The sequence below is a fragment of the Chanodichthys erythropterus genome, chromosome 24 (assembly GCF_024489055.1).
Source record: "Chanodichthys erythropterus isolate Z2021 chromosome 24, ASM2448905v1, whole genome shotgun sequence".
Taxonomy (NCBI): domain Eukaryota; kingdom Metazoa; phylum Chordata; class Actinopteri; order Cypriniformes; family Xenocyprididae; genus Chanodichthys; species Chanodichthys erythropterus.
The window spans coordinates 21,324,467-21,346,324 of NC_090244.1; the positions used below are offsets into that span (position 1 = coordinate 21,324,467).

A 21,858-nucleotide genomic window follows, 5' to 3' on the forward strand; every position below is an offset into this window, starting at 1 on the left:
GACATGCAAGAAAAAAAATTAAATTATGTGCACAATTTACTATTTCGTTCCCTCGATTTACTAAAACGTGCCCCCGATTTATAAATCATGCGCATAATTTATAAGTCAAGGGAACGGAATACTAAATCGTGCGCACGTTTTAGTAAATTGAGGGAACGAAATACTAGTGATGTGACGTTTGACACCGAAGCTTCGAAGCTTGTATCAAAAAAATGAAACATCTCACAGTGAAGCACTGTATCGGAGCTTGATTCGTTTTGCTATAACCACGTGATCGGTGACGTCCGAAGCTTCGTTTTCACACACAACAACGTGACTGCTTCGTAATCTGATTCAAATAACATGAACCCTTGCGCAAATGTGAAGTGTCATTTGCATTTTAGCAAAAGAATATGCCATAATACGAATAAATATTTACATGTGTTCAGTTTGTATTTATTCCCAGTTCATACTTCATTCTATGACAATCATTTATTTTGATAATATATGCCAAAGCTTGCCTATTTCTCCCCCGAAATTTTATTCACTCATTTATTCAAATGTAAAATGACACGTGAAAGACTTTATGTATAATAATAATTTAAATTGTTTAATACGCTTTCATAGTACAAACTGATTTATTACATGAAACAGTCCAAAAATATCCAAAATCGTGCGCACGTTTTAGTAAATCAAGGGAACGAAATACTAAATCATGTGCACGTTTTAGCAAATCAAGGGAACAAAGTAGTAAATCGTGCACACGTTTTAGCAAATCGAGGGAACGAAACAGTAAATCGTGCGAACGTTTTAGTAAATTGAGGAAACTAATAAGTAAATTGTGCGCACGTTTTAGCAAATCGAAGGAACGAAATAGTAAATCGTGCACACGTTTTAGCAAATCAAGGGAACAAAAATGGTAAATCGTGCGCACGTTTTAGCAAATTGAGGGAACGAAATAGTAAATCGTGCACACATTTTAGTAAATCGAGGAAACTAATAAGTAAATCGTGCGCGCGTTTTAGCAAATCGAGGGAACGAAATACTAAATCGTGTGCATGTTTTAGCAAATTGAGGGAACGAAATACTAAATCGTGTGCAAAATTTAGCAAATCGAGGGAACGAAATACTAAATCGTGTGCATGTTTTAGCAAATTGAAGGAACGAAATACTAAATCGTGCGCACGTTTTAGCAAATCGAGGGAACGAAATAGTAAATTGTGCGTATGTTTTAGCAAATCGAGGGATCGAAATAATAAATCATGTGCACGTTTTAGCAAATTGCGGGAACGAAATAGTAAATCGTGCGCACGTTTTAGTAAATCAAGGGAACAAATTAGTAAATCGTGTGCTTGATTTAGCCAACTATTTTTTTCCTGCATGTCATGTCCGGGGCTCCGTACATTTCTGCTCTATGTGGTAAATAATATGCATACTGTGCACCTTATGTGAAGTTTCTCAAGGGGAAGCAATACATTTGCAATAGAACATTAAAAAATGTAAACAAACGAAAAAAACATAACATAATTCTTTATAAATATATATTGTTTCCTATGTATTGTTTTCTCTCCCAGTCCCTTTAGGGCCTCGATTAAAAAGCTCAAAAACTAGCTTTTTACTAGTTTATTTGTTTATTTACTTATAAAACATATTATATTTAATATATAATTACTGTATTATTATTATTAAATATAAACATTTAAACATAAACAAAATCAACATTTTAAAACGAAACGGCCTGCCCTCCTTTTTCTTTATTTCAAAATCCTCAACTTTATGTTACAGCCGCTTACGTTGAGTTTTCAAAATGATTTTTCGCGCCGTCTCTCTCTCTCTCTCTGTCTGTCTCTCTGCATCCTTCGTACGTGCACATCAACACTAGCTTCATGGCTTTACTATACACAGGCGAACAGAGTTCAACCACTTTCAAGACACGGGTGGAGCTCTTTTTTTCGAAAACACGTGAAAGTAATATATAATTGTATCAGTTGAGCTATATGACATCAGTGTCCACTTGCAAAAATCAAAATGCAAAGTGCGATGCGTAAATGACTATAAATATACCAGAAAAGAGGAAAGTAAGCGCGCCGAAAATGGTTCATTCCTAAAGTACGACGTGCAAAACCGAACGCGCCGCACCCCGCTATAACTCTCAGAAAATCCACCGAACAAGTTGATGGTCATAGACAAGCCCCTCTGACGCTGTAATTCGATAGTTCCATTTAATAGGCGGGCTTTCAATAAAGGAATCGGCCGACTATTGGCTGACTGTCACGTCAATCAAACGCTGATTTGCATAAGCAGGTCAGGTTGCAGTTGCAGGGGAGTGGGCAGGGTTGGGATAGCGCAAGTGAGCTGAACTTCTGCGCTGGTGTAGTGTACTATCCTCAATTTAATACTTTATTTGAGAAATTATTTTCTTTGATGAAAATAGCTCTTGCTGCGTGTGTTCTGACAGGACACCACTGAGGAATGTTGGATTTGCTATTCTTCGTGTAATTAATGGGTTTATTGGGAAGTTGAGGTGAGTATGTGTGGCTTTTACCTCTAATTGTCTCTCAAAATAATATTTATCTGTTTATTTGAACAGTTTATTTTATCCTTTAATATTTCTGCTTTATTGTTGTTGTAACAAGACATATATAGCGATACATTAATATTTTACCATCAGTGATTAATTAAAAATTGAGAACTATATTGATTGAAAAATGCTTTATTTATATTTACAAACATATTCAGGCGTTTCATCCATAGGCCACATGGTCGAAGAATATATTATATTAATTTATAACTCATATATTAACAAATATAAATGAATTTACATATGTACATCATCATGTATGACTGTTTAGCTATAGCCTATAACATGTACTATATGTATTCAGATATTTACAGTGATTCCATGGTTTCCTGTGGCATCAGAACTTGTGATTTCTGAAAGCAGGTAAGCCACTGACTAACGCACATTGCGCCTATTCTCCACTCCACTGTGCGTGTGACAGCGGCTAACCAGCTTTTGGATGTGTGCCTGACTTCAGCAGCCGTGGGAATGTCCCACTGGAGACTACTTAACGGATATAGTCACCGAGGGACACTTTTGGGTCCACGGTCCCTCTACAAGTCTTTGTTGCTGTAGCTCAACTGGTAATGCTTGAAACACGAAGGTTGTGTGTTCGATTCCCATGGAGCACATGGATCAATGTACAGTAAATGTAAATTTTGTATGACATCAGCCTACGTGCAGTGTGTCACAGCCAGTGCTGGATATACATGTGCTCCTGTACAGTCTTGTGTCATACCGATTAAACTTGTATCTGTAGATTAAGTTTAGTATGCAATAATGATTTTATCAATATATTTTGCGTGCATCCAGCAGCTCTGAACTTCTGAACTTGTGGGAGTGTCATTATGTCAGCTGAAATAACTTTGAATCGTATTTTCACAACTTGAGTGTGACAATCAGTGTTATTTTCCATAAATGTTTCATTAAAAAAGTTTTGTTTTCAGTTTTGGTTGTGTACAGTAAATGTGGTTTAGTAGATGTTTTCTCTTTTCAGTATGTTGGTGATTTCATGATATGACACTATATTATATTATGAAAATATATCAAATAAAATATAAAGTAAATCTTAACAATTTCGCATACGTTATGTGAAATAGCGTATATATTTAGCAAAAAAAAAGTTTGTAGTAAGATTTTGCTAAAGAAATGGGTGATGCAGTGGGGAACCAAGTAAACAATTTGTTTACAATTACAAATAAATGTAAAAATTTATTTAAAAATTAATACAAAAATGCTTTTAGCAACAAAATATTGAAGTAGTTGTACGATTTTCCTAAAGAATTTGTTAACATGGTGCAACACAAAGTTAACAATTTAAAAGTTAAATTTGGTAAAAAATAAAATAAATGAAAAAATTAATAATTTTTCATATGTTAATGTTTCCATTATATTATATATTTTATATTATGAATATATTTTATATATTTATTATGTTTTATATAATATATATATATATATATATATATATATATATATATATATATATATATATATATCTATATCCTATTTCAGAATACAAATATGCTTTTAGCCACAAAATATTAAAGATTGTGCTAAAATTGTGCTAAAAAATGAGTAACATGGTACATCAGGCATTGTCTTGAAAAGCACTTTATATTACATAAATCTGACCGAATTTAGTTGATTTAGATACATTTTGGAGTTTGAGTTCCATAAAATGTAAATCCCGCCTCCTAACATTAAATCAAATTTCGTATCAATTCTCAATGGCCATTTATAATGTATAACCGTTATTGGGATGTAGCAGCCGAAAAATCATTATTGTGTCTTGGGCCATGATAGTGCTGTGAACGGCTCTGGCTCACTTAAGGGAATTCATCACAGATTAGAGATTTGATTTGATTGAATAACTTTTGAACCTGCCCTTTTTTGTTGTGATTAAACCCCCTTGGTGGAATGAATTTAAAAATGTAATTCTCATTAATGGAGATTCATGACCATCGCCACACCTTTACTTGTGTTTATCTGTATCTATAGCTCCTATAGCTGTACAGTGTTGACTGCCATGAGGATTTGAGGCTTATCTCCAGCCATGGCAGACGGTTCCTTGATCTCATCCTTATAATCCACTTTCATAGTTTATTCATTATATCAAAGCACCCAACTAATAGAGAACACTGAACACTGTTTTTTTTTTTTTTTTTTTTTTTTAACTGAATCATAGTGTTTAGTGATGTTTACAGGACATTTTTAGTAAAATGCAGCAATTGTTTGGACACCTTTATGGTGAAGTGGAAGAACAGATCTGTGATGTCAAGGTAAGATGTGCAGAGTTTTTTTCTGTAATAATTGAAAATTCCTTTTTTTATACACAACATTACATGGGTTTAGTTTAGTGTCTCCTAAATTCCTAGAACCATATTTCACTCAAAAAAATTAACTTTCACTGTTAGTTTCACTCAAACCATCCTTGTTCATATGACTTAAAAATCTCATGTAGAAAAATCTACTTGAACTTAATTGATCTGAGTTGTTTCTACTAAAAATGAGAATTGCTAGCTTTACTTAAGTATTTGTTCAGTGAAACACACAAATTAATGTTGACATAACTAACTGGGCAGTGGATCTGTAGTTCCCAGCATGCTTTGCAAGGGACTGCATTATGAGAATAAATTTAGGGATTAAAGTTTTATTTTATGCTTTTAGCTTTCAGTTTTGTTGACCTTATGTACACCTTATGTAATAAACATAACCTTATTAATTAAACAGCACATATAAATATTATGTAACAGTGACAAATTCAAATGATTTGTATTTACTCAAAGAAATGTCAGCTTTACTTGAATTTATTTTGTTCATACAACTAAATTGATATTTGTACAAAGTACTCAATATAGTTGTGTGGAAACACTTGACGCTGCTTTTGTTTAAGTAAATCCAACAATTTATTTGTTCAATATTCATATATTACAATTCATAATTATTAGAATTTTTTAATGAAAAGATGTATTTATACTTTTTTAAATAATATATTAATATCATGTATATTAAATGTGAAATGTATTGTATTAAAACATTTAATACATAAATATAACAATGAAATAATAAAATAACTAAATAAATATATAAATCAATATTTATTTGCTCTCAACTCGTTTCACTTGAGAATGGCATCTCCACGACCGTTTATGAGCGTTATTTATTCATATTAAACATTTAACATTTTAAAGTTATACATTTAAAATATTTACAGTCAACACAACAGTCTCCGTGCTCACAGCATCACAGACATTAATATTTTAACGATTTATAAAAGATGAATCACTGTCTGGCCATCTGGGATTTTGTTATGGAGATAAAGTTATGATTATAATTTATAAGTATTATACACTACATCGTGTGTATATTAGCACCATTTGTTGTTTTCTTGTGGTATGAGATAGCGTTTAGACCCGGAAGCGCCGCAGCGTGACGTCAGACTCAGACTTAACCGAATAATAACACTTAATATCAAGAAATTCTGAAAAATAATGTTAATTGACCCTTCGCCGGGAGTTTGATTGACAAGTGATCTAACCAATCATAACGCTGAATCCTCCATTTTGTCCAAGAAAGCAGTCAGGAGTTAAAAGATTAACCTTGGTGGACTTAAACTTGAAAAATGGTGTGTACTGACATCTTTCCGCTTTGAAACAACATTCCTTCTGATGTTCATTCATGTTTATTTGATGCTGTAAATTAACTAGTCGGAAGAGATGATGGGGTCTTTGCAAAGGCGTTTTACTTAAATTATTAAGTATTAATTATTATCTTAAGTGGTCTGAAACCTTTGGACCCTACTGTATATACTCTCAGTGTACTTTTAGAAAAATTGAGACACTGTTGTAATTTTTATTCATGTTTTGAATTTTTATTTTTATAATAGTTTGTATTAATTATTTTTATTATTATAATTATTTAATTATTAAATGTCTATATAGTTTTTATTACTATTTTCAATTTTAGTTTTAGTTATTTTAGTACATAAAGTTAAACTAAATGAAAATAAAAAGCTGAATAATTAGCAGAAATCTTTTTTTTGTTTTGTTTTGGTAACAGTTTACAATAAGGTCCATTATTTAACTTAATAAGTTAACAATGAGTGATATATGTGTTACAGTATTTGTTAGTTAATAAAAATTCAACTTTGTTTGTTTACGTTAGGTCCATTAAATAATATTAACACAACTTTGATTTTAATAATGTATTAGTAAATGTTGAAATTAACATTAACCAGGATTAATAAATGCTTTAGAAGTATTGTTCATTGCTAGTTGATGTTAACAAATGGAACCTTACTGTAAAGTGTTACTGTTCTTATATTTTATATATCAGTTAAAGTCAATTAATTATGGTTTTAGTAAACTATAATAAGCTGGTATAAACAGCAGTTGTGTGATATGAATACTCATTTTATCCATAATGTATATTAACCCAGTTTAAGTGTTATAAAACATTCCCTGTGTTTGTTTTCACTTATAACATCTGAACTTGTGTGAATCAGTAATGGAAAGTGGCAAAAGATGTACGATCACTGAACTGACAAACTATCAAGCGCAAGTCATCTAAGACACAATGCACAGTCTTTATTATACTTAAATACATAGACAAAAGTAAAAGTTCTCGAGATAAAATCTGGTAATATTTTACAGTAAATACATGATTTGAAATGTACCAAAAAGTAGTAAATATATAATTAATATATATATATTCATATATACAGGATATATATAACATAAGCAGTTATACTGATGACAGTTAAGACAGCGGGGTTGAATACAAGCAGAAAGTCATTATAAATCCTTAGCCCTGTGCTTCAGGTTTATTACCGCCAAGATGATTCCCTGGATGTCAGGACTGCAAGACACATAGAAAAGTACATTGAGTGAAACTGTTGGGAATAGCAACCATGACAGGTACAAAAATACTTCATCTGCGGGGGTTTCAGACACATTCCCATGCACACAGCAGCTGAGAGAGCACAGAAGGAAACTTCAAACCCAGGGAAAAGTCTGTAGGTACCCAGTGTTTTAGCAGATGCGAAACCAGCAACATACTGCCTCAGTCTTATTGATGAATTTGTAATGTAGCACAAGGCATTGATAATGTGCGGGAATGATGAATTCAACATCATTTGTTCTTTGGAAATGGCAAATACACACAGAGACGTTCCAGCAGTTTTACTTTGCAGGTTTATCCAGAAAGTGTCCCGATAGTAGCAGATACAGACCAGAAAAACAAGTGTTCACCGGTAAAACATCTACTCAAATATGATGTTCTTGTCATTTATAAGTTGTATTCCACTTTTAAGAAAAGTCACAGCTTTGGAATTGTTTGAAAGCATATGAATATGGAAAGGTTCATATTTTTGAATACTTGTGCAGCCATTTGTTTACAATCAGATGCTTTCAAAATGACTCTTATGTACAGTCACAATCTTTGTATTAACATTCAGAACGAATAAAATGACTGTTTGTCCTCTCACTAACTCACTCTTGGGGACAAATAGTTGTTTAAGGAGACAAGATAACATGTCACAAATGAAAGCCATCACATCATTAGATGTGGTAAAGTGATAGGATTTTTTGTGATTTACCCTTATGATGTCCAAACTAATTTTCTTTATTCCATGAATGGAACACAGGGGGAGATATTTAGCAAAATGTTCATGCTGCTGCTTTTACATTCAAAATCATATAGTAACCAGGGGCAAGATTCACGAAACATTCTTAAAAGGTTAGTTTACCCAAAAATGAATATTCTGTCACCAATTACTCACCCTCATGTCGTTACACATCCGTAAGACTTTCTTTCTTCTTCAGAACACAAATGAAGAGCTTTTTGATGAAATCTGAGAGCTTTCTGTCCCTCCATAGCTACACAACTACTAATTTCAAAAAAGTGAATCGACAGCCCATCGGCTAATTTTCATGTTTGTTATTAAACATTTGTTTTGGATTGATCTATTTTTAGAGTTTAAACCAAAAAATGTTGTTTTATAAGAGAAGGACAGGTATGATTCAGTTTGCGGCACTTCTCATTCATTTCTATGGTGTCCGCAAACAGTGATTGTCTTTTGCACAATTCTGAACGGAGTTCAATGACGTCAAGTCTGTAATGTGATTGGTTATCACAGTGAACACGTGATCCAAGTTAGCCATTACACTTTCTTCAGTGGAAGAGCTTCTGACCCTTGTATCTCCCCACAATAAGACCATTTCCATCTCTCAAACATGATGTGTAACAAACAAGAATGAACCTCATTGGTTCTTGAGGAAGCTCAAACGTGCTGCTTAACATGAGAATGAACCTCATTGGTTCTTGAGAAAGCTCAAACGTGCTGCTTAACATGAGAATGAACCTCATTGGTTCTTGAAGAAGCTCAAACGTGCTGCGTAACACGAGAATGAATCTCATTGGTTCTTGAAGAAGCTCAAACGTGCTGCGTAACACGAGAATGAACCTCATTGGTTCTTGCAGAAGCTCAAACGTGCTGCTTAACATGAGAATGAACCTCATTGGTTCTTGAGAAAGCTCAAACGTGCTGCTTAACATGAGAATGAACCTCATTGGTTCTTGAGGAAGCTCAAACATGCTGCGTAACACAAGAATGAACCTCATTGGTTCTTGAGAAAGCTCAAACGTGCTGCTTAACATGAGAATGAACCTCATTGGTTCTTGCAGAAGCTCAAATGTGATGCGTAACACGAGAATGAACCTCATTGGTTCTTGAGGAAGCTCAAACATGCTGCTTAACATGAGAATGAACCTCATTGGTTCTTGAGGAAGCTCAAACGTGCTGCTTAACATGAGAATGAACCTCATTGGTTCTTGCAGAAGCTCAAATGTGAAGTGTAAAACGAGAATGAACCTCATTGGTTCTTGAAGAAGCTCAAACGTGCTGCGTAACACGAGAATGAACCTCATTGGTTCTTGAGAAAGCTCAAACGTGCTGCATTACACGAGAATGAACCTCATTGGTTCTTGCAGAAGCTCAAACGTGCTGCTTAACATGAGAATGAACCTCATTGGTTCTTGAGAAAGCTCAAACGTGCTGCTTAACATGAGAATGAACCTCATTGGTTCTTGAAGAAGCTCAAACGTGCTGCGTAACACGAGAATGAATCTCATTGGTTCTTGAAGAAGCTCAAACGTGCTGCGTAACACGAGAATGAACCTCATTGGTTCTTGAGAAAGCTCAAACGTGCTGCTTAACATGAGAATGAACCTCATTGGTTCTTGCAGAAGCTCAAATGTGATGCGTAACACGAGAATGAACCTCATTGGTTCTTGAGGAAGCTCAAACATGCTGCGTAACACAAGAATGAACCTCATTGGTTCTTGAGAAAGCTCAAACGTGCTGCTTAACATGAGAATGAACCTCATTGGTTCTTGCAGAAGCTCAAATGTGATGCGTAACACGAGAATGAACCTCATTGGTTCTTGAGGAAGCTCAAACATGATGCGTAACACAAGAATGAACCTCATTGGTTCTTGAGGAAGCTCAAACGTGCTGCATTACACGAGAATGAACCTCATTGGTTCTTGCAGAAGCTCAAACATGATGCGTAACACAAGAATGAACCTCATTGGTTCTTGAGGAAGCTCAAACGTGCTGCGTAACACGAGAATGAACCTCATTGGTTCTTGCAGAAGCTCAAATGTGATGCGTAACACGAGAATGAACCTCATTGGTTCTTGAGGAAGCTCAAACATGATGCGTAACACAAGAATGAACCTCATTGGTTCTTGCAGAAGCTCAAACGTGCTGCTTAACACGAGAATTAACCTAATTGGTTCTTGAAGAAGCTCAAACGTGTGGCATAACATGAGAATGAACCTCATTGGTTCTTGAGGAAGCTCAAACGTGCTGCGTTACACAAGAATGAACCTCATTTGTTCTCGTACGTCAAGCAAAAATGAGTTTCCGTTCATCATATCTGATGTGTGAGTTGATGAATGTTTATATGTGAATAAAAGCCTAAATTAAATATGTTTATCATATAAAGTGATTGAGTCTCTTCAGAAAATTTGGACTAAACTGCTCAATTCATGTTGCGTGGGGCAAAAATCTCACAGATTTTAAAAATATGTTCATTTGTGTTCCGAAGATGAACAAAAGACTTGCGAGTTTGGAACAACATGAGGGTGAGTAAAAAAAGACAGAATTTTTTTTTTTTTTGGATGAACTAACCCTTTAAGAATAAAATTCTTCTCAACTGATATTTTCTTCTCAATTTAAGAACAAGGTTAAGAATTATCAGTTATTGACTGATAATCTTCCCCTCCGCTATGGCTTTTAAATCTCATTTGCACTTCCTTATATTCAAACATGTCACATACACGTCACTCCAGGTTTGGATTGGAACCCCAAACATGTCAAGGCTATACTGAGTCGAGCTCATCAGAGTCGGGGAAAGCGTTCTTGGTTGGAAAAGAGCAGTGTGAACATTCTTCAAAATGTCTTATTTTGTGTTTCATGGAAGAAAGTTATACAGGTGTGGAAGCCCAAGTAAAGTAAATGAAAACTGAATTCATATTTTAGGTGAACTATCACTTTAATAACACACACACACACACACACACACACATGTTTGTTTTTGTGAAATGTGGGGACATTCCATAGACATAATGGTTTTTATACTGTACAAACCGTATTTACTATCCCCCTACACTACCCCTAACCCTAAACCTAACCATCGCAGGAAACTGTGCACACTTTTACTTTCTCACAAAAACTCATTCTGTGTGATTTATAAGCCTTTTGAAAAGTGGGGACATGCTGAATGTCCTCATATTTCACCTTTTTTTGTAATACCCATGTCATACCCATGTCATTATACACATTTATGTCCTGATATTTCACAAAAACAAGTACACACACACACACACACACACACACACCGAGAGAAAGAGAGAGAACGAGCACTGAAGTATAAATCAGCAAAACAGATGATAGGACTCACAACAACACAATGTAAGGACACCAAACTGGGACAGAAGAGCGTAAAAAAAAGGAAAGGAGGGTAGAACTCAAAGGAACATTGCAAAGACACTTTAGTTTGCAAATGTTAAGTGAAATTACATCTTCATAAGCAAAACTATCTCAACTAAACTTCAACGAAAGTTTTTAGCAGCTTGTCAAGATGTAATTTGAAACCAGCCCACTATCCCTTAAACTAAAGTGATGAACACAGGTCATAGTAACACTTCTTTATGAAAGGCACTACATACTGACAATGTAATATGTAACATCAATATTTACAGACCCAAGTAGTTAAACAAAATCAGCATGTACTGTATATTAATAGTACTAATATACAGCGGCTAAAGCTATATCGGTAATGTTGTGTAAATTAGTTGACGCAATGCCTTTCAGCTAAAGTGCTACAATAATCAGGCATGTTGATCAAAAGAGGGCGGTTAAGGGGGGCCACCATGCAGGCACTTTCACCCAGAAAGGGCTGCCGCCACTGGGCATGGCAGGCTGGGGTTGCAGAGCAGGGCAGGCAGGGAAGCAGCAGCAGGCTGTCACACATACACACCCTCAGGGTTCAGGCTGGACACCAGGGGGTGCTGCAGGTTGCGCGGGTGACCAAGGAACTGCTTAGCAGTGGGACGTGGGGGTGAATCTGTGGGAAAGAAATATCGGGTAAAATATACATCAGCAACATCAGATGCTCATATAAACAAAAAACTGTATTCATGGAATAAAAACATGCAGTGTACAACAACAACAACAAAAAAATCCCTAAAAGAAATAATGTTTCCCACAAAGCAACAGACTTTACTTTCCATTTCCAGTGTAACAAATGAGCAGAGATGTTTCGAATCTCCTTCTTGAAATATTTTTTTTATTTATCAGACAGTTAAGACATATTTACGTTACATTAAAATTGAAATACTTAAATCCAAGATGTCCGAATGCTATATTTTGAATTAAATATGCATAAACAAACATAATGACAACAAAGTGAGACAAAGAAATGAAATACTTGTCTGTATATACTGTATACTGCCTACTGTTTGAAAAAAATATAGTAGCTGAAACAGTATGCATTATATTAGGATAAATATTTAAAACAGTAGCATGCAATGTCACTTTACCTCATTATGTTGCATGTTTAATTTAGCGAGCAACATTCAGTTAGATGTTGGAAATAACTTATTTTTATTTTTGTATTAAAAATCTTAAAATGTGCAGGCTATACTGTAGCACACTACTAGAAATAGGAAGTGAAGTATGGTAGTATGCTATTCCAAATTAGCCATTGAAAACTGCAGATCATGTGATTCCAGTTACCACATCATTAGCACACTGCATTGTAAATCAGTAAATCATTTGGGTATTCCAAATATGCAGACAATGTGCATACTATGTTTGAATACACACTATAGTTCTATGTTAGTATGTAACTAGTTGTTAGTATGCTGTATGTGTAGTATGCAGTAAACAGTATGCTGACGTTAAAGAGATAGTTCACCCAAAAATGAAAATTACCCCATGATTTACTCATCCTTAAGCCATCGAAGGTGTATATGACTTTCTTCTTCCAGTCAAACACAATCAGAGATATATTTAAAAATATCCTTGCTCTTCCAAGCTTTATAATGGTTGTGAATGGTTAATAAAGTCCTTCTGAAGCGAAGCGTTTTTGTAAGAAATATATACATATTTAAAACTTTGTAAATTCAAATAACTAGCTTCAGGTGGACGACCTTACGCATAATGCATAATGTCAACTTGCGCCACTAGAGTAACCCGTGATGCTGTAATCGCAACATAATGATAAGATCTTTATCATCAGCAAATATCTATGTTATAGCATCCAATCACATTTTCTTTTGCTGTACTTAACATAACAAGAAGTTAAGAGTCAAACTGCCCAACTAAAGCAAAAACTGACCACCAAAATGGTGACACCAAACCAGACTTATTTTTTCAATAAACTATCAACATCTAAACCTTTGTAAATCTCAATAAGAACTTTTATACATGCATGACAGAAATAAAGTTAGTCTGGTTTATAATAAGTGAAGCTGGTAATGCTGTTTTTGGAGTTATTTAATGATGTCGGGTTGGGTTTTCACTTTCAACCAAAATTTGACATCTGAGCTGTGCGAGTCCACATCCAGTGGCCAATAGGAAGCTTCCCGCTAAAATCTTTATAAGAATGTTAGGGGATAATGTTCTAACAATGTAACATTTTTAGAATGTTTTAGAGAATGTTATCCAACCTTTTAGGAGAATGTTCTGGGAACAAAAATAAAACTTGGCACTGAAAGCATTCCCAGAACATAGCATAATGTTCTTAATACAATTTCTAGCTGGGATTATAAAGCTTGGAGGAGCAAGGATATTTTTAAATACATCTCCAAGTGTGTTCGCCTGAAAAAAGATAGTCATATACACCTAGGATGGCTTGAGGGTGAGTAAATCATGGGATAATTTTCATTTTTGGGTGAACTATCCCTTTAATTTGTTTTCTCTGATGAATTACTTGCATATACCTGCAGCAGATTTAGTGTGTGTGTGTGTGTGTGTGTGTGTGTGTGTAGGCCATACCATTGTCCTGCTGTTGTTGAGCCAGGTCCAGTTCTTTCGGGTGTTCATTGAGGTCTGTGCGGGCTTGAGTGTGGGTAGGCAGGGCTCCAGCCTGCTGGATAAACTGTTGTAAATTACACTGTCTGAGCTCCTTATTCAACTCCTCAACTTCCTCCTGCTTTGCCTACACACAGAGAGAACAGACTATCACAAACAGCCTGCTGACTAAAATAAAAAAAAAAAAACTGTTCAAAATATTATGAATATGAAACATAAACCAAAGTCATTTTTGGAGTTGCTGCACTGTAGTATGTTGTTAAGATGCTTCAGATAAAGACAGACAATTGGATACATTTGACATTTTTTGTATTTATTAAATTATTATTTTATATTTTTAATATTTATTTTGACATTTTTAACAAATGATTTAATTACTACCTTTAAATCAATCCCTGTAAAAATTCTTGTGAATGTTGTCTGAATACAATTTTGCTTCTTTCTTGTAATTCCACCAGCAATCACAAGGAGGCGCCATGTTTCAACAGCAACAACAGCCAAGGCAGTAAGTTTGTGCCCTGTGGCTTTGTTTACAGTAATCTCGGGATTTGTCCTCTATGGGTACGTTTCACACCTTTCTGGCTGTAGGTTTCACGTGTTTAACAAGACAAGCCAAATTCAAATACAGACAAGTCAAAGGTAACCACAAAGTATGCGACTCAAGTAATCACCTGAGCTGCCATTTGAAAACTATGATAATTCACTGCGTGGTCATGGAGGAAGAGCAGCATACTTCACATGCAAGACTTATCTAATGAGAATAGATTTTGATTATGTAAGAGATCCGGTTAGTCACGGTTGATTTTCTTGCTTTTTGGAAGAAGACATAAAGGAAGATTTTCAAATGGTACTTGTGATATGAAGTAGTGTAGATCATCTTCACAGACTTGCAAGTCTTTGATTTAAGTCTCTGGAATAGTGAAATATTGAAATGCTGTTTTAAAACCGAGGCTGGTGCATAATTACCTACCTACAGTGTGAAATTCATACATGCCTAGCAGGAAAGGAAACTCATTTAATAAGTGTATACCTTTATTTTGTCCTTTCAAGGCATAAAATACACAGGAAATAAAAGAAATGTATGCGTGTCCAAATAAAAACATTTGTTTTTGTGCACAGAAAAGTAGGTTAAAAGATTGAATGCATATGTTCTGAGTGTGAACATCTGAATCATTTCAAAAGGTGAGTTCCTTTGCTCAGATTTTCAGTTCATTGCTCGTACGCCCTTGCCGAGGGGACCGCAATACCTGCCAGCATTTTGTAGCCAACAGCTATAAGCCTCTCTCTTGAGCCACACCCTCTCTGCTTACCTTCAGCAGAGTCTCCGCCCTCCCCAAAGCCTTCTCAAGCTCTATAAGCTCTGCCTCCAACTCCTCCCCCTGCTTTTGTCGACTTTGAAGATCTGCCTTGACTACCCCCAAAGAGTCTTTTGAATCGGACTGATTGGGCAAGTTGTCCACCTGTAGCATTTCTCGCTGAATGTCCTTTTCAAGCTGCATGGCACGAGTGTTGAATTCATGCAACTTCTGCCCGCAATCATCCAGTTTAGCATGCAGCTCTCCTAACCGCCGCTTCATCCCACGCTCCCTCTCGGTCTCGATCCTTAATTCCTCCTCCCAGAACTCCTCGTCCACCAGCTCTTGCTGGTTCTTCCACAAGGTATTTTCCAAAACCTCCATCTCTGCCTGCAGGGATGTCTCCTCTGTAGACGTCTGGTCCCAAGTTTCGCATTCCCTGTCCACAGCCACCAGCTGGGACTCGAGGGCACGTAGCTGCTCTTGCTGCTGGAGAACATGCCGGAACACCTCCTCTTTAGATGGCCCCGGAAGGTACGCCGTGTGTGGAACTGGGGATGCCCTCTGTTCAGGAGAAGGTGTTTTACGAGAGTCCTTAGTTTTTGTACGAGGAGAACAGGAAGGGCCCAAGTTGAAGGTTAAGGATTTCTTCGGTAATCCCCGTTTCGGTTCTGATGTGGAAGGCTTGGAGTGAGGGAGGGTGCGGTTGTGCAGACTTTGTTCCTCACTGCTGCTGGGACCAGTCCGCCGCAGGAAGAACTGCACCTCACTGCTATGTTGGCCCAGTTTGGCCAGGGACTCCAGCGGCCGCTCATTGGCCAGAAGTTGGCGCTCAGTGTCCCTCAATTTCTGAATGAGAACGTATCGCCCCGTCTGGCCTGTAGAGAGCACAGGGGTAGTTAGAGTCTTAAAAGGCATCATACCTACTTACTCTTTTGTACACTTATTATGTGGACAATCCCCCTTGATCTAGGGTCCTGTTTACACCTGGTATTAAGATGCGGTATTAAGTGGACGATGAAAAATACAGGTGTAAATGGGGTCTAAAACGTTTTGAGCTTGTCCGCTGTTGACCAATTCAAGAGGATTGCTTTCATAGTGTAGACACTCATGTGGTCGAATGAGTTTGAACAGCCAAAAAAGACCACCAACTCTCTGCCTGCTGATCTAATGCTTAAACATTATGGAAAGCGGGCTATCTAGACAGGATTTAAACTTTGTCGGCTGAAGACCCAAGTTTGGTTTGAAGACAAAAAAAATAAATGTACCAAGCACAATGTTCTCTCACCATTCCTGATTTCTAACACACACTCACAGCGTTCTGTATGTTCTTGCAGCTGTCGGAGCAGAAATGAAAGCTGATGCTCACCGTATGTTTTCTGTTGTCTCCAGGCATGTTCATATTTAAATTGCATGAGCTTATGTTGCCCATTAGATTGAAAAACCCATACATTTACCCACCCATAGACCCTCCCCTTGAATAAATCAGGACAGAAGAGGTTGAAAGTGAACAAAAGTGACCAGCAATGTACACAGGGATATCTCCATTGTCTACTTGTGATCAGATTGACCAAAAAGCATCTTAATACCAGGTATAAACAGGACCTAGGGGAACTGTCCGAGGGTTACTTTAAGTGTCTTGATCAAGGGCACTATGGCAAGGCCTCATTGACAAAAATTTTGTTGGCTTCTAACCTACAATCTACTGGTTACCAGCCCAGATCTTTTAATGTCTAAACTCACCACCTAAAGTTCATTCTCAGAGGTACTTACCAATGGCTTGAGCGAGTGCAATGACTACATCCTGGCATGATGTCTCTTCTGACAGTCCGCAAACCACTCGTACAACTCCATCCACCCAAACTTTCAGCTCCATCAGAGACACTGAACACAGATCAGCTTACATCAGCAATGCATGACAAAGTCTGGATTCTGAAATGACAAAGCAGCAACAGTGCCAAGTTATTGCAACATGTTTTCATGGTCTGAAATATATTACATTACAAACTTCAATAATCCTTTATCATTTTCGGTTCAACACAGAGGTTTTGATAGTTTTTTGATGCAATACAATGGCTGAAGACATCCATATGACATACATATGCATAGAACAATTAACAAAACACAACAATCCATTGCCCCAACATAAAGTACTGGAGACCTTAGGTATAGTCATAAACAAACAAATAAATAAATAAAATCGCATGAGGGAGCATGCCCTGGGACCTTGCTAAAATGGTTCACACTTCAATGCCCCCAACTGAAACTACGCCCTTTTCTGTGGAGTTTAGAATTTGAGAAGACAAAATTACTAAATTGCCCATCTCTAGTCCAAACTTGTAAAAAATAAGGCCCAAAAAACATCCATAAAGAAAAATCAAGCTATTTTCTACTTTAATTGTTTCTACCTGATTGATCAAACTCTGCAGGTATTTCCAGACATGAGACTTGAAATCATGACTGAACATCAGGTCCAGTGGGTAAGCAAATTTCAAGAGTTATTATTAGCAGAAGGTTGATGGACTCATAGCTCTGCTCCAATTAAATGCACTGCTGGCTCTCTTCAAAGGCATTTTGGCAGATGAATGCTTAAGGGAACAGACAGGCAGAACTTAGTTGTTCAGAGACTGCATGTGCTTGCATGTGTGTCTGAGTCCACTTTGAAGCCCCACAGCAGGAACAGATGGAGCTGCTAAGGTAAGGTGTGCATCTGAATTTTTCAGCCGTGCAGTTATTGAATGAATACCTGTTTGTGAGATTAATAAGAGTGAGACATAATGAATGTTGGCTCTGTGCACTTTGACTGTTGCGCATTACACCCTTTGTGAGGAAATTCTATGATAAAGTCTACCGCATTAACTTATGAAAACATTTAATAGCAGTGCTAAGATACAAAGCAGACCATTTAGCAGCTGCTAAGTACCCGATGATGGATCTCTAGGCCACAAAGTCAAGTTTAATAGAGAATGAAGAGAATTAAGGTGAGAGGAGCAGCATTTTTTTTTCATAACTCACATAAACATGTCAGGGTCATATTCGCCCCCATTGTATGTGTGTTTATTGTGTGGAAGCTTGTTATCGCTGTAGAATACAAACTTCTCAGAATTCTGAGATATAAACTCACAAAAATTTTTTTTTTTTCAAAAACCTTAAAGGATTAGTTCACCCAAAAATTAAAAATATCCCATAATTTACTGACCCTCAAGCCATTCTAGGTGTGATTCTAGTCTATAAAAGTTAAAAATATGGATAATTTATTACAAAAATGCATCGCTTTGCTTCAGAAGGCCTTTATTAACCCACTGGAGTCGTATGGGTTACTTTTATGATGGATGGATGAGCTTTTTTGGACTTCAAAATATCGGTTACTATTCACTCCCATTATAAAGCTTGGAAGAGCCAGAATATATTTTAATAGAACTCTGATTGTGTTTGTCTGAAAGAAGAAAGTCATATTCACCTAGGATGGCTTGAGGGTAGGGCTGGGTATCGTTCAAAAATTTTCGATACCGAGACGATACCGATACCTTGACTTCGATACCGATACCTAAACGATACCTTTTTCGGTACCAATTTTATAAAATATGTTTAAACAAGATTACATAACCTCAAAAAAATCTTTGGTTTTATATTTTAACTTTGTTGACTTGTTTTCAGACTCAAAGACTCATCTCCTGAGCCACTGCGGGGAATAAAAAAAGCACAAATTAAAAAAATTTACCCAACACAATAAATCAGTGCAAATAGTTTTAATAAAGTTTAGTTTTCAATGCAAAAATTAAGTATGTGAGGCTCTTTTTTAAATCACTCAGCAATTGTTCTTCAAAAAAATAATTATTATTAACAAGATCAAAGTGGAAGTAAGAGTGATGCAAGTTCGTTGCGTCTTACCGTGAAATAAGAGTTCTGTGTCTTTATTAAAATCAACACATTAATGATTCATCTCTCATCCACCCGCAATTAATTTGAATGTTATTTTTTTTTTATTATTTCTTGGCCCGACCCGCAGATTATCCGCAGTATCAGGAGGACGCTGATACCCCTTTTTCAGCAGAATTGTTCGCGTTCTGGAGCCAGAGGCAGAGCCTGTGCTCGTGCAGGCGAACTAGAGGCCGTCACGAACCGGTCGCGTGTTTCCATAGACTTGAGGGACGAACGCTGATGTAAAGCTGCTGTGTGTTGTACCTTAGACTACAAAAAACATTGCGCGTTCCGCTGTTTCTGCAGGCAGTGCTACACTTTTGTTTTCTGTTAACAGTATCTGTAGTGAACCGGCTGCTCACATAAACAGCCGTTTCTCACCCGTCCATTCGGAGATAAACTGAAAACGAAACCGTTGATTCAATCGCCCTCTCGCACATAGGGTCTCTCTCGCACGTATAGTTTTATATATTTAGATATAAATAACAATGTAGCGCAACGTTACTTGCTCCTCAACGAGACAGCGAAAGCATTTCTCCGCCCCTCTCCTTGGCTCCATTCTGAGGTACCGAAATTTGGTACCGAATGACAAGACACTTTTCGATACTCGGTAGTATCGAGGCAGTTCGATCGGTACCTAAAAAGTATCGAGTTCGGTACCCAGCCCTACTTGAGGGTGAGTAAGTTATAGGATAATTTTTGGGTGAACTAACCGTTTAATTTTCTTCATTAAAGGTGCCCTCGAATGAAAAATTTAATTTATCTTGGCATAGTCAAATAATAAGAGTTCAGTACATGGAAATGACATACAGTGAGTCTCAAACTCCATTGTTTCCTCCTTATATAAATCTCATTTGTTTAAAAGACCTCCGAAGAACAGGCGAATCTCAACATAACACCGACTGTTACGTAACAGTCGGGGTGTACACCCCAATATTTGCATATGCCAGCCCATGTTCCCAACATTATGAAAGGCATTAGACAAGGGTGGCCAGTATTAACATCTGGATCTGCACAGGTGAATCAACAGACTAGGTAAGCAAGCAATAACAACAGCGAAAAATGGCAGATGGAGCGATAATAACTGACATGATCCATGATATCATGATATTTTTAGTGATATATTTGTAAATTGTCTTTCTAAATGTTTCGTTAACATGTTGCTAATGTACTGTTAAATGTGGTTAAAGTTACCATCGTTTCTTACTATATTCACAGAGACAAGAACCGTCGCTGTTTTCATTATTAAACACTTGCAGTCTGTATAATGCATAAACAACTTCATTCTTTATAAATCTCTCCAACAGTGTAGCATTAGCCGTTAGCCACAGAGCACAGCCTCAAATTCATTCAGAATCAAATGTAAACAATATAACAGTATACAATACTCACATAATCCGACAAATGCATAACGAGCACTTTGTTAAGATCCAATTTGAGGGTTATATTAGCTGTGTGAACTGTTTATGCACTGTTCAAGGCAAGCATGAGCTCTGTGGGCGTGGAGCACGAGAATTAAAGGGCCAGCAGCCCTGAATCGGCTCATTTATAATGATGCCCCAAAATAGGCCGTTAAAAAAATGAATTAAAAAAAATCTATGGGGTATTTTGAGCAGGTAAAAAAAAAAAGGCACCTCTAAACTCAAGTCCTAAACTTGAAAACTTCCAGTTTGAAATCGGTTTTCTTTCCACCTGCTCTTGTAAGCCTCTTAATCTATTGTTTTTCTGTTCTTCAAAAATTCTGAAATGGTGCTGGCGAACACTGAAGCTTTCTTCCAGCCCTTTCCCATCCACACTGAAGCAGAGGAATGCTACCCTGTTGGCCCACGTGCAGCAGAGAGTAAAACAAATCTTCTTTTGTCTCCTGTACCTCTAACAGGCTCATACTAAATGAAGCCCGTGGCCTCAGGGTACACCTCTCAACTCAGCCCGCTGCAGTTACCATGCCAATAAAGTACTGGAACGTGAAAGATGAATGGCAGAAGAATCAACAGGTGCCAGACGCACCAGTCGGACAGTTTGGACTTATGTTCACAGGATTCGTGTTAGAACAGAAAAATATATATTTTAGCATGGTGACCTGACTCACAGCAGGCTTGCATTTGAGATTTGGGTGAATCATCAACTTCCATCTTAAAATGCAATCACTCGCACATGTCCAGACCCACTGCTTCAGAAATGCAGACCCACCCCAGACACATCTAAAACGTCCCTGTCTCCTCCCTTCTGAGCACGTTCTCCAAAAGCTATGATTACTGGAACGATCCCATTCCTCTCTCTCATCATCCTCTTTATGTTTTGTGGGCTGTTGGGAATATGTCCTGAGGAACAAGCACACTGTTATTGTGCAGGCGTGGAGCTTTCTCTTAACGCAGATTTTATTAGCCAGTTGTTCTTATTGAAAAACTACTGTGCAAAGCTGCCGTTAATAAATCAATGTAACTGTATGAGATAGTTAGAGGAGTGAAGCTCTAGGGGGAGATAGAGAAGTCTCACAC

The 21,858-nt window shown here is 36.8% G+C and overlaps 1 protein-coding gene across 2 annotated transcripts in view; it reads right to left on the reverse strand.

Moving 5' to 3' along the window:
• Positions 1 to 7,126: 7,126 nt before the first annotated feature.
• rassf7a (Ras association domain family member 7a) overlaps positions 7,127 to 21,858 on the reverse strand; it is a 63,902-nt gene continuing 49,170 nt past the window's right edge. For both annotated transcript variants that reach the window (XM_067380417.1, XM_067380416.1), the window contains exons 2-6: positions 17,213 to 17,371; positions 15,455 to 16,317; positions 14,109 to 14,271; positions 12,088 to 12,174; positions 7,127 to 7,399 (exon numbers count right to left, since the gene is read on the reverse strand). In XM_067380417.1, the coding sequence (XP_067236518.1) occupies positions 7,368 to 7,399; positions 12,088 to 12,174; positions 14,109 to 14,271; positions 15,455 to 16,317; positions 17,213 to 17,315 (1,248 nt within the window). In that variant the 5' untranslated portion in view covers positions 17,316 to 17,371 and the 3' untranslated portion in view covers positions 7,127 to 7,367. The remainder of the gene's footprint in view (positions 7,400 to 12,087; positions 12,175 to 14,108; positions 14,272 to 15,454; positions 16,318 to 17,212; positions 17,372 to 21,858) is intronic.